The sequence below is a fragment of the Oncorhynchus kisutch genome, linkage group LG30 (assembly GCF_002021735.2).
Source record: "Oncorhynchus kisutch isolate 150728-3 linkage group LG30, Okis_V2, whole genome shotgun sequence".
Taxonomy (NCBI): domain Eukaryota; kingdom Metazoa; phylum Chordata; class Actinopteri; order Salmoniformes; family Salmonidae; genus Oncorhynchus; species Oncorhynchus kisutch.
Window position 1 is genome coordinate 8,552,801 of NC_034203.2, and position 14,229 is coordinate 8,567,029.

The 14,229-nt window shown below is 41.7% G+C and overlaps 1 protein-coding gene across 1 annotated transcript in view; it reads left to right on the plus strand.

The window, feature by feature from the left end:
* LOC109875394 (protein crumbs homolog 1-like) overlaps positions 1-12,732 on the plus strand; it is a 43,489-nt gene extending 30,757 nt beyond the window's left edge. The window contains exons 5-9 of the mRNA XM_020467739.1: positions 4,592-4,757; positions 10,087-11,008; positions 11,227-11,268; positions 11,454-11,576; positions 12,474-12,732. Of these exons, the coding sequence (XP_020323328.1) occupies positions 4,592-4,757; positions 10,087-11,008; positions 11,227-11,268; positions 11,454-11,576; positions 12,474-12,732 (1,512 nt within the window). The remainder of the gene's footprint in view (positions 1-4,591; positions 4,758-10,086; positions 11,009-11,226; positions 11,269-11,453; positions 11,577-12,473) is intronic.
* The last annotated feature ends 1,497 nt before the right edge of the window (positions 12,733-14,229 follow it).

The following is a 14,229-nucleotide window of genomic DNA, read 5'->3' on the forward strand; positions in this document are numbered from 1 at the left end:
ATATTCATTGACATTTTGGAGAGGTGCAATTTAATAAGAAAAAAATAATACACGGGTTTGAGTGAGAGGTCTAAGTGGTGTTTCCTAGTGGCCACACACCTCTCCAAACTGTGCACAGTTCAGGCTAATAATTTCAATGCACTTTTATGACCCAAGGAAAGAGCCTCAACTATAAGGTGCATTTTTTTTGCCATTAAGGAACTGAAGCGAGCACTCTTGTAGTTTTCTGTTTGGAACACAGCCCTGCCACTGGGCACTAAAATCAATTCAACATCTATTCCACGTTGGTTTAACGTCATGTCATTGAAATGACTTGGAAACAATGTTGATTCAACCAGTGTGTGCCCAGTGTGATGCGTCACCACCATCACACAATTACTGTTGTTGTTTACGCAATCCAAAAAGGTTCCATTATTAAATGTTCCAACATGGCTAGCTAAGTTATAAAATACAATCTTACAGTTTTTGGCTTTCAAAAGGCACCTCAGACAGACAGATTGTAATGTTGGTGTAGATAGAAAGGAGTCATGAGTGCATTCAAGTGCGTGTTCCGTGACACATTTTCTTCACAACATGACAAACAAGCTCATTGTGTTCAGGACAACCCAGGGTATAATGCATGTTATCCTTGCAACTTTGTATCAAACATGGTGATCATAAATGTTGATAACGACAATGACATGAGTTTTCAAATATTGGAAATGTGAAGTGCACATTTGGACTCATGGGTGTGTGGATTGCTTGTATGACATCAAAGTGGTATTCATTATAATCCTCAACCTCTCATCTTTCAGAACACATTTCCCTCACTCAGACAACAAATGTGCAAATGTAGCGGGAGTGATAGGGGGCATATTCTTGTGGCGCACGGTGCTGAAGTTTATAGCGGCTGTCAGTCAAAACCCATACAGCGCTGTGAAGCAGAGGCCTGCCTTCATGTATAGCATGTTACTGTACAGCTACTACGTTTCAAGTCAAGTGCTTATCAATGACCAAATCTGACAATGACTGGCTGAGAGTGGAAAGGGCTACACAATAAAAACAAATGTACCAACATTTCAGAAAATGGATATAGCGCATTTCGTAATGAAACTCTTCATTTGTTACATCCTCGCAGCTCTTTTTTGGTGTGGTGCCATGTCTGCAGCATGTTTGCCAGGTTTTCTTGTTAGAGGGCGTGTCCCTCATTGTCACTTCCTATTATCCTGAATCAAGGGGTGTCGGGTGATACCACCTCCGTCCAGCATGTAGGGGAAATGGATTTCCCCATCTCAAAATATGCTAGAATGTACTATTTAAAATGGATGTAATTAAAACAAATCATGTTAATGATAATAGATAACTAAAATCATATATGGTAAAAATGTTAAAAGATTAGATCCTTGGATGAATTATGTGTGTTTCTTCGCAGCCTACCTGCCTCAGATTTTTGGAACTGTCCGAAAGGCTTTCTTTAAACCCTTAATTTGAGTTGCTCCTGGTCTGCTATTTGTATCTGTAATTATTATGGATCCCCATTAGCAGCAGCTACTCTTCATGAGGCCCGGCAAAATTAAGGAAGTTATACAATTTTAAAAACATTACAATACATCCATTCATTACAGAATTCACATCACACTAAGGGTGTGCCATCAGGCCCATACTCCACTACCACATACCCACAACACAAAATCCATGTGTGTGTGTGTATGCATGTGTCTGTGCCTATGTTTGCGTTGCTTCACAGTCCCTGCTGTTCCATAAGGTGTATTTTTATCCTTTAAAAAAAATTGGATTCTACTGCTTGCATCAGTTACCTGATGTGGAATAGAGTTCCATGTAGTTATGGCTCTATGTAGTACTGTGTGCATCCCATAGTCTGGTCTGGACTTGGGGACTGCAAAGAGACCTCTGGTGGCATGTCTTGTGGGGTATGCATTGATGTCAGAGCTGTGTGCTAGTCGTTTAAACAGACAGCTCGGTGATGAAGTCAGTATCTCCTCTACTTTGAGCCAGGAGAGATTGACATGCATATTATTAATGATTGATCTCTGTGGCTGGCCCTGTTCTGAGCCAATTGAACATAAGTCCCTCTTTGTGGCACCTGACCACACGACTGAACAGTAATTCCAGGTGCAACAAAACTAGAGCCTGTAGGACCTGCCTTGTTGATAGTGCTGTTAAGAAGGTAGAGCAGCGCTTTATTATGGACAGACTTCTCTCCATCTTAGCTACTGTTATATCAATATGTTTTGACCATGACTGTTTACAATCCAGGGTTACTCAAAGCAGTTTAGTCACCTCAACTTGCGCAATTTCCACATTATTTATTACAAGATTTAGTTGAGGTTTAGGGTTTAGTGAATTATTTGTCCCAAATACAATGCTTTTAGTTTTTGAAATATTTAGGACTAACTTATTCCTTGCCATCCACTCTGAAACTAACTGCAGCTCTTTGTTAAGTGTTGCAGTCATTTCAGTTGCTGTAGTAACTGACATGTATAGTGTTGAGTCATCCGCATACATACACACCGGCTTTACTCAAAGCCAGTGGCATGTCGTTAGTGAAGATTGAAAAGAGTAAGGGGTCTAGACAGCTGCCCTGGGGAATTCCTGATTGTACCTGGATTATGTTGGAGGCTTCCATTAAAGAACACCCTCTGTGTTCTGTTAGACAGGTAACTCTTTATCTACAATATAGCAGGGGTGTAAAGCCAAAACACACGTTTTTCCAGCAGCGGACCATGATCGATAAAGTCAAAAGTCTAACAAAACAGCCCCCCAATCTTTTTATCATCAATTTCACTGAGCCAATCATCTGTAATTTGTGTAAGCGCTATGCTTGTTGAATGTCCCTCCTTATAAGTGTGCTGAAAGTCTGTTATAAATTTGTTTACTGTAAAATAGCTTTGTATCTGGTCAAACATAGTTTTTTCCAAAAGTTATTTATTTGAGCCAGTAAAGGCGGCTTTACTATTCTCAGGTAGCGGAATGACCTTTGCTATGTAGACCTCAGTTAAGCTTAAGATCAGTTCACTTGTATTTATTTACAGGAATTATACTGTATGTATTCTATTTTATGCACATTATGGTTTTGATTATCTTACTTTGTAAATACACTATATACAAAAAAGTATGTGGACACCCCTTCAAATTAGTGGATTGAGCTATTTCAGCACACCAATTGCTGATAAGTGTATAAAATCGAGCACACCACCATGCAATCTCCATAAACAAACATTGGCAGTAGAATAACCTTACTGAAGAAATCAGTGATTTTCAACATGGCACAATCATAGCATGCCATCTTTCCAACAAGTCAGTTTGTCAACTTTCTAAACTGCTATAGCTGCACCGGTCGGTCAACTGTAAATGCTGTTATTGTGAAGTGAAAACGTCTAGTAGCAGCAAAGGCTCAGCCGCGAAGTGGTAGGCCACACAAGCTCACAGAATGAGACCACCGAGTGCTGAAGCGCACAGCTCGTAAAAATTGTCTGTCCTTGGTTGCAACACTCACTGCTGAGTTCCAAACTGCCTCTGGAAGCAACATCAACACAAGAACTCTTCGTGGGGCGCTTCATGAAAAATGGCTTTCCATGGCCGATCAGCCTAAGATCCCGATGCGCAATGCCAAGAGTAGTCTGGAGTAGAGTAAAGCTCGCCTTCATTGGTCTCTGGAGCAGTGGAAAAGTTCTCCGGAGTGATGAATCACTCTTCACCATCTGGCAGTCCGACAGATGAATCTGGGTTTGGCGGATGCCAGGAGAACACTATCTGCCCAAATGCATAGTGCCGACTGTAAAGTTTGGTGAAGGAGGAACAATGGCCTGGGGCTGTTTTTCATGGTTCAGTCTAGGCCCCTTAGTTCCAGTGAAGGGAAGTTTTAATGCTACAGCGTACAATGACATTCTAGATGATTCTAGAATGTCACTTGCCAACTTTGTGGCAAGTTTTGGGAAGGCCCTTTCCTGTTTCAGCATGACAATGCCCCCTGCTCAAAGCGAGGTCCATACAGAAATGGTTTGTTGAGATCGGTGTGGAAGAACTTGACTGGCCAGCACAGAGCCATGACCTCAGCCCCATCGAACACCTTTGGGATGAATTGAAATGCAGACTTCACTAATACTCTTGTGGCTGAATGGAAGCAAGTCACCGCAGCACTGTTCCAACATCTAGTGGAAAGCCTTTCCGGAAGTGTGAAGGCTTTTATAGAAGCAAAGGGGGGGACCAACTCCATATTAATGCACACGATTTTGTAATAAGATTTGTTCAACGAGCAGGTGTCTACATACTTTTGGTCATGTAGAGTAATTTAAGGTTTAGGAAAATAAACCCTCTAATATTTCTACCATACTCAGTTCAGTCTTTCGTTGCCTGCTTGGTCTGTCCCATTTCTCTCATTTCTGAGCATGAGCTTAGCTTGCTAATGACATCTCTTATAAGTGTGATTTAAGGATGTCTATTGGAGAAGCAGATCCTGGAACTCTTCATTCACATTCTCTTTGACAACATATTTGCCCCATGACACAGCACAGTTGCCCCATGACCCAACACAGTTGCCCCGCCATGACAAAGTAATCTGCTTGACAGAGTTATTGTTTGTCTCCTACAGAAAAACCCGTGTCTGAACAGCGGAGTGTGCTACTCCATGTGGGACGACTTCATCTGCAATTGTCCTCCCAACACTGGAGGGCGTTGCTGTGAGGAGGTCAAGTGGTGTGAGCGGTCTCCATGCCCCTCGACTGCAGCCTGCCAGTCCCTCTCCCAGGGCTTTGAGTGTGAGTTGTTAGTTCGAGAATCCCTTTCTGAACAGATTATAAAGAGATTATCAATCAAATTCCATTCTGCAGAATTCACTATTACTTACAGCAATGTTTCCAAAACCTATCCTTGAATACCTCCAGAGAGTTCAAAATAATTGACCTAATCCAGTATCATCACACGTGATTCAATTACCGGTAGCTCACTAATCATCAAACCCTTTATTAGCTGAATGCGGTCTGCTTGATTAGTTGAATTAGGTCTGCTTAATTAGTTGGATCAAGTGTGCTGTACATGAATAGATCAAATACGTGAAACTGTCTGGGGGTTCTCAAAGACGGGTTAGGAAATACAGACATAAAGCAATTGCTTCTCTGTATTTGGCATATTGTATATAGAGTAGGCTATTATGTCGGCCTATTCATACTGTCAGTGTGTATCCATTGAATGAACTGTTGGTTATTCTGCCTTTATAGACTTATTTGATGGAGTGATTGTGAGACCCAAACATTTTTTGCAAATGCGTTTTTCCAACACTGACAAAATACATCTAACTCTGGCTCAGAACGTTTGTTTCTCGGTTTCTTTTTGTCTACATAATCACTACAACACAAGCAAATAGAGGATACGTCTAGGTTTAAGGAGAATAACTATGTAGTGCATGGATCAACTAGATTCAAGCCGGGGGCCGATTTTCTTCTTGAGCAGAAGGTCAGGGGGACAAATTGACTGCAGAAGCCCAAACAGATATAATACTTGACTCAAACAGTTGAGTTCAGGTGCATCCTGTTTCCATTCATCCACAACTTGATTGGAGTCCACCTGTGGTAAATTCAATTCATTGAACATGAATTGGAAAAGCACACACCTGTCTATATAAGGTCCCACAGGTCCCACAGTTGACAGTGCATGTTAGAGCAAAAACCAAGCCATGAGGTTGTAGATTTGTCCGTAGGGCTCTGAGACAAGATTGTGTCGAGACACAGATCTGGGGAAGGGTATCAAAACATTTCTTCAGCATTGAAGGTCCCTGAGAACACAGTTAGGCCAAACTGGCCGCCAGGCCAAACTGAGCAATCGGGGGAGAAGGGCCTTGGTCAGGGAGGTGACCAATAACCCGATGGTCACTCTGACAAAGCTCCAGAGTTCCTTTGTGGAGATGGGAGAACTTTCCAGAAGGACAACCATCTCTTCAGAACTCCACCAATCAGTCCTTTATGGTAGAGTGGTCAGACGGAAGCCACTCCTCAGTAAAAGGCACATGTTAGCCCGCTTGGAGTTTGCCAAAAGGCACCAAAAGGAATCTGACCATGAGAAACAAGATTCTCTGGTCTGATTAAACCAAGATTGAACTCTTTGGTCTGAATGCCAAGTGTCTTGTCTGGAGAAAACATGGCACCATCCCTATGGTGAAACATGGAGGTGGCAGAATCATGCTGTGGGGATGTTTTTCAGCAGCAGGGAATGGGAGACTAGTCAGGATCGAGGGAAAGGTGAATGAAGCAAACTACAGAGATCCTCGATGAAAACCTGCTCCAGAGCACTTAGGACCTCAGACTGGGGTGAAGATTCACCTTCCAACAGGACAACAACCTTAAGCACACAGCAAAGACAATGCAGGTATGGCTTCAGGTGTTCTTGAGTGTCCAGAGTCTCTGGAGAGACCTGAAAATAGCTGTGCAGTGACGCCCCCCCATCCAACCTGATATAATTTGAGACGATCTGCAGAGAAGAATGGGAGAAACTCCCCAAATACAGATGTGCCAAGCTTGTAGCGTCATACCCAACAAGACTGGAGGCTGTAGTCGCTGCCAAAGGTGCTTCTACAAAGTACTGAGTGAAGGGTCTGAATACTTATGTAAATGTGATATTTCAGTTTTGTGATTATGGTGTATTGTGCATAGATTAATAAGAAGAATAAAAAATTAAATTAAATTTTGAAAAAGGCTGTAATGTAACAAAATGAGGAAAAAGTCAAGGGCTCTGAATACTTTCCAAAGGCAGCGTATATGGTTCCTTACCCTGAAAGTAGTCTATGGGCCAGGAGAGACTGTAATCCATGGCTCTGATTTCTTTAAACAGCCACTAACAACTTCAGACAACTTTAGCTAAGGCTAACCAAAAAAATCAGTTGAGATGCGACAACCGTTCAATGTTCAAAATATCATAGTCCTAACTGAAAGGTGATTTGGCCCAGTTGTTGAACATTGCACTTGCACCCATCTCTCTCGTAGATTTTTGGTTCGCAGTGGCTAAAATTAGCTGAATAGAATGTTAATAGAATCCATTATAATAAATTCAAACCATGGTTTACAGTCTTTCCTGGCAGATACGTCTACTGACTAAGGTCTAAAATAGAGAACTTATCCTTTAATTCCCAATTAAACAACCTGCTCAATCTGGAAGTACTGCAACCTTTGCACCTGGTGCAACCACTTACTAAATCCAGACCATATGGATGGATAACGCTGATAACGTGTCATGTAAGGTTCTCCCCATCCAGTAGAGCTTACTGATGTGTACTGTAACATACAATGTATATAGGTGCAATCTGTAATTTGATTTCCAGTCAACAGCCCACTTGTTGTGTCTTAACAAATGTAACTTTCTCCAATGTTGCTTATTGTGCAACTGAGGATATTTAAGTTACAGATTTATGGCTCTATTTTCAGCTGGTTTGCAATTTCAACCTGTTCTATTTTCAAATCCTAGTGCCAAGAGTGGTAATTTACCTGTCATATGAGCTTGCTTGCACGGAGGTTGGAGGGGTAGCAATATTTGAGTTTAAACGTGTGCCAATTTCAGTATGTGCTGGTGAGGATAGGCTATGGCATGGCATGGATATGGCTATGGCATGGATTTTGACAGCGGAATCGCAGCCTATCCAGCCGTGACGCACAGTGCCCATATGCACAGGGAACAAGAGAGATGTGCCTTTAATTGTTTAATTTGATTAAAAACCAAGCATCGCCTCCATTCCTCTCAATGAAGGCAGTTTATTTTGTCCTGCCCAAAGCATTCGCCAAGTAGTCAAGACTATCAATACAGGGTTTGGCTTGTGAGACTGCTTTGAAATAAACCTTAATCACCAAAGCTTTATTAAAATATCAAGTATGGGAGCAGTAAAACAATTGTTGTACAATATTTTAGCCAGCTCCTGTTACTATTTTGGATGTTTGTCAAATGGAAGAAGAGATGGATAATAAAATAATCCAGTGACTCTCCTATTTAGAGACATTTAAGTTATTTTCCTGTAACAATTGCTTGTTTTACGTTTAGTTTGATGCCTCTGGTGTCTTTCTTATCCTGGCCATAAATTAGGCAAGTAGCCTATCCATTAAAGGTTTCTAAAGGGCCTACTCAGGGCTCTTGCCATCCTACTTTTGCATTATTCACAATTCACATAGGCAGTGGCAATTTTTAGCATGTAAATCTTGGTGGGGCAAACAAACAAAAAAATGTGGGATGCATGCCAGCAACACAACGAAACACTAAACAATACATTAATTGCACTATAACGGTGCCCACAAACTGTTAGGGCCTACATAAAGCAGTCCCAACAGCAGTCCCCACATCTTACGACTACTACACCTGGCTATCAGAGGAGCCTTGTCTGGCAGCGAAACAGTTCAGTACATTCAGCCTCAATTACTTAAAAAATATATATAGCTGATATGCCTGACTTGCTTTAAACAAATGTGGTTTCCACTGACAATTGAGATTTACAAACTATGGCATAAGGAGACGACAAGCGGATAAGAGGCAATCCGTAATTTCAATGAAGACATTAATGAGCGAGTTAGGACAGACGTAGTCAATATAGCTATTTGGTTAGCACTTTTGAAATGTCCAGCGACATACATCAGAACATGGGCCATTCTTACAGTGTTCTCCCTGTACACCAAGTCAGAACCGTAGGATAAATAAAGGGGGCATATAAGCAGACAATGAGAACTTTTACAATACTTGATTATATTTGGAGAACAAGAGCACCTCCTCCCAGCTGCCCACTGCACTGAAGCTAGGTAACATGGTCACCACCGATAAATCCATGATTATCGAAAACTTCAACAAGCATTTCTCAATGGCTGGCCATGCCTTCCTCCTGGTGAGTCTGGAAGGAGAGTTTACAGTCTAACCAGACACCTAGGTATTTGTAGTTGTTCACATATTCTAAGTCAGAGCCGTCCAGAGTAGTGATGTTGGACAGGCGGGCAGGTGCAGGCAGCGATCGGTAATGTTGACATGATCAGGCCAATCAAACTACTGTACATATAACGTGATTTAATGTCATTTTAGCTGTGGACAATGACCTTGAGCCTTCTTGAATGGCCACTTCTGATGTAACTCGTAGGAACCCAAGGAGCTAGAATTTTCGAAGTCTACCCTTAGACTTGGCAGTGACGTAGTGTCCCCATGAGTGACCCACCACCACAGAAAGCATTGAGCTAGGCTGAAACACCTACATTTTGGAGCTGCCTTTCTCAAGAAAACAAACAAGAGACCATGTTTTTGTGCGGCTTTATTAACTGAATGAAATATATATATTTTTTACATTGTTTGTCAACTGATATGTGACATGTATTAATGCCAAAATAACATGCAAAACAGGCATTTTTTGCTGAAAATGTGAGTCTACCCCACCTGCCCTGAATGACGGGTCGCCACTGCACATAGGACAGTGCATACTCCATTCGGCTTGTATCCATCCCCATTTCCAAAGAGTGTGTCTTATCCAGTTACCAAAGACACACTCCTCCAAACATATTCAAAATGTTCAGTCAAAAAACATCATTAACGGTAGGCTTAGGCTATGTCTTGCTTACTGAGAATGTGCCTCATACATACTGGAGCCTAGTATTTTTTATTTGAGGAGAAGCCTCGTTGAAGCCAATTACAACAATGTTGATTGTCAACACTCTAAACATATTGATCAAATGCTGGATGTTGCCATCACTCATTACTGTAACCTATGCTCTTTAATACATCTTAGTATAAATCCACAATGGACTAGGACAAGAATATTCCGTGTCCCCGGCCGAATTAGAGTTGATAACGGCGCAAAACCGTCAATAACCTACACAACCTGAGGTAAATGCATGCAGTATGAAGCCAAGGAATGCCTTGATTGGCCAGTGAGTGGCCAAACCCTCATCATACCTACAACTTGTTTATTCATCAAAACCCAGCCATTTCATGCCAGCTATTGCGCTCATAATTCCGGCTGTGAAAATAGAACAATTATTACCCGGGGCCTATAGCGCTACCGGCAGCACTAGGTTTATGTTAGGTTTGTTAAAATAGAACCCTACGTCTTAATTAACCCTCTGCTGTTTTGCATTCCAGGTGTGTCCAACGTGACCCTCTGGAATGACAGCATACTGTCCTACAGAGGCAATGAGAAGATCAGCCGCCACCTCAGCAGCATCCTCCTCAGTGTGCGAACCAGGCAAACGGACACCACGCTACTACATGCCGAGAAAGGCTCTGAGTTCCTCACAATCTCCCTCCAAGACTCTCGCCTGGTGCTGGAGCTACAGGCAGGCAGTGGCGAGGCCTCCTCCAAGCTGACTGTCCAGAGCCAAGGCCTTCTCAGCAACGGCCAGTGGCACACAGTGGAGATCTCCATGGAAGCTCCGGATCTACAGACCTCCAGGTGGATCATGGTCCTGGACGGGGGAAGAGAGGGAGGAGAGAAGGAGGTGTCTGAAGCCACCTCTGGGAGCCTGGACTTCCTCAGGGAGGGAGTGGACATCCTCTTGGGGGGTTTGGGGCCTGAGGCTGGGGGGAACCTGGCTGGATGTTTGGGCCCCGTCCAGATCGGTGGGCTCCCGCTGCCCTACTATGGTGACACCGACCTGAACCTTCCCAGGCCCCAAGAGGAGCAGTTTGTGAGGACCCCCGGTGTCGCCATCCCACAATATGGCTGCTGGGGAGCCAGTGTGTGCTCGCCCAACCCCTGTCTGAACCAGGGGGTATGTGAGGACCTCTTTGACCTCTCTCTCTGCAGGTGCCCGTCTGAGTGGATTGGGCCACAATGCCAGAATGATGCCAACACCTGCGCTGTCAAGCCCTGCGTCCATGGAAAATGCACTGTCCTAGGGGAGGGTTACGTATGTGCATGTGAGCCAGGGTACGGGGGGGCCAGGTGTGATAAAGATGTGGATACGTGTGAGAACAACAAGTGCGGCCCAGGGGCCACCTGTCTCAGGGGCCTCCAGAACAACACCTGCCTCTGCCCCAGGAACATGACCGGGCCCCTCTGCAAGTGAGTCTCAAATACTCCCCATTTTGCCATTAAACCCTAACCTATCTACAATCCCTATTCAGGTAACATAAGGCTAAACGCTTAAGAGAACATGTCCAGAGACAAATGTGCAAAGCACAAACAAAACCATCCAAAGCTATGACTAAATTGTGTGTGTGACATATTACATAAAAGCGTGATGTGAACACAAAATTACCCTTAAAATCATTCTCTTTCAGTGAGAAGGTTCCAGAAGTCCCGTGGTACATTGAAAAGATACCGTAAGAAATTTTAAGTTCTTTCAAGTCATTTGTAATCTTGTCTCAAGCCAATACAGGTTCACGCAGAGTGACTAGACACATCAACTGAGTCAACTAGCTAACAATCCTGTTTGAACCATGATACCAGCTATCAGACTCTTAACTGTCATATCTCATTCTTATACGTTTGTGTCACTCTACTCTAGATACCCCAACCTGCCCGTATCCATGTGTCCTGGCCACAGATGGAACTACAGCTGCTTCAACGGGGGGAATTGCTCTAAACTGGACAACACCTGTGATTGTCTGCCAGGTTTTATAGGGCAATGGTAAGCCATGGCTGTAAACAATAGTACATCTGTAGTAAACGCTTGTGTCAATGAATCTTAATGACGCCAAAGTGTAATTTCAATGTAATTCAGGCATTCTAGAAGATTAAGACAATCCTTGTCCTGAGCAAAGGATCCCAATTTCAATCTCCAAAACTCCCCCCAAAAACTGTAACTGGCAAAAAAATATGAAAACGGTTCTTATATTGCACTAACCCTCTGTGACTTTAAACTGTGACTCCTTAAAGATGTGTCCCATGGTTTGGTCAATGATTTTTCTTAAAATCCTTAATGACTGAGGAATGAACAGGGTCAACTATATCATGAGGACCCAATCTTCATTTCCTGATTGCATACAGTGTAACAAGACAAGACCTCATAAGGTCAGATATGTTCTCTACTTGTGATAGATTTAAACAAACCATATTGATATCACCATGGTCAAAACCATAACCTGCAACTCCATCTCCCTTGAAGATTAAGATAAAATATGAATTATCAACAGAATTAGCACTGGAGCATTATATAGTGGTATAAGTAAAACAAAAATAAGTTTGGAGATTTGCATTGCATACATTTGTATGACATATTTGGATAATCTAATGTTAGAATTAAACAATCAAGGCCTTTAAACACATTTATTGTTGAACAATAAATGTGAAAATGAAATGCCTTTTATGATGTCTGAAAGAGTTGACATAAATCCAGGTAGGTGCATTTTATAAAAACATTTTTGAGAAGATTGTTACCTTACACAGTGGGATAGCTGATACTTCTGGTCTAATTGGTCTATTGCACCAATGTATATTAATAATCTTAATAATAATCTTATTATTAAAATATCAAATAACTATAAAGTAATAGAAGTATATTTCATGAAATTCCCGTCTGCAACAGGTGTGAGGTAGACTTTGATGAGTGTGCGTCGTGTCCCTGTGAATACGGAGGCTACTGCCACAACCTCGTCAACAACTTCCGCTGTGATTGTGAGATCAACTTTACAGGTGACCAGTGCCAGATCGATGTCAATGATTTCTACCTGTATCTGGCCCTGCTGCTGTGGCAATACATGTTCCAGCTCACATCCTACCTCCTCTTGCACCTCGACGATGCCCCCGAGATAGATTGGGTACACCAGCTGATGGACGGCAACTAAGTGCCCATTGGGAGCCAACATGTGCTACGAAGAGTTGATTGAGTTTTCTGGGTAGATGTTACCCCCACCTCCTAGACACAGTTCTAGGATCAGTATACCCTCCCCAAATCCTTACCTTCACCATTAAGGGGTACATAGAAATCCTATCCTCAGTATTTCCTGGGGCATCCCACTCCCAATGAGCTAATCTGGACAATTTAGAGGTGAAGTGATACTGTACATATTTCTGTACTGTATGGTGTATCAACATGGCTTGCGTTAAACAAGTCAGCCAAAGAAGGTGACGTGATTAGAACAGATTAAAGTTAACGGTTCTAATTAAATGACCTGCAGGTCTTCCTATTACCATAGAGTATGCTCATTTTAATGTATATATCCATCCAGATCTGACTTTCATACTGAAAGCCCATCATGGTAGAAGGCTGTTTTTCTGTGCCTTACAACAAGAAAATATTCGTGGGAACAATGTTTTTTCTAAAGGTATTTATGTTTTCTAATTTAAGAAGATGAATGTTAATAGAACCCCATTTGTATGTATGTAATGTATGTAATGTATGTATGTATGTATGTAATGTATGTATGTATGTATGTATGTAATGTATGTATGTATGTATGACTTGTGTATATATTTTGTACATACTACTACTATTCTTTTGAGTTGCACGCCGGTAAAACAGTGAGAACATCTATAGTTGTGAAATGTTGTTACTAGCAGGTCATTTATAATAAGAAACGGAATATTTAACACAAAAGCAGAAAGCTATAATCCCAATATGTACTGTACATACATAATATGTAAAGGTGAAAATATGACAAACTTTGCATAATAATGCACTGAGTGAATCTAAATTAAACTTTTATGTCCATGTTTATGTTACTTAATAATATTAGTCTGTACATACTTTCCATTTGTATTATTTATTTATTCAGGAAAACCCCATTGAGACCATGGTTTCATTCCAGAGGGTGCCCTGATCACAGTAACCAGTACAATGTATAAATAAAAACACCAATCAATACAAAATACCACATTTATGAAAAACAGTTACAGTCCTCAGCTACTACTTTCTCTATTAACACCATAAACTGTCTGAGCAGCACCAGAAAATCTAACTGTAATGAGTTTTGCAAATTGTTCCTGCAGTGAGGCTAAAAATGGATTTGCCTAAATCGGTGGAGACCCGAGGAACCTCAAATGTTAACCAACCCTGTGAATGGGTTTGGCAACTCATGTTTTTATACTTCTTCAACGAAGTTAGGAAAGCCATAGGCTTGTGTAGTAGAGCTTTGTAAACAAAAAGGGAATAGTGACAATGGAAAATAACTTTGTAAACATTTTCGGGTTACTTCCTTGCAATTCCGATAAAAAAAATGTAATCGAGTTAAAGAACAAATCTCAGGAATTGCTGTGATTCATTTCTATTAATTGCAAATCCTGATTTTGTCTCAAGTAATGGTTAGCAAAATTAGGTCAATTGAGAAAGCACACTTTCTTTA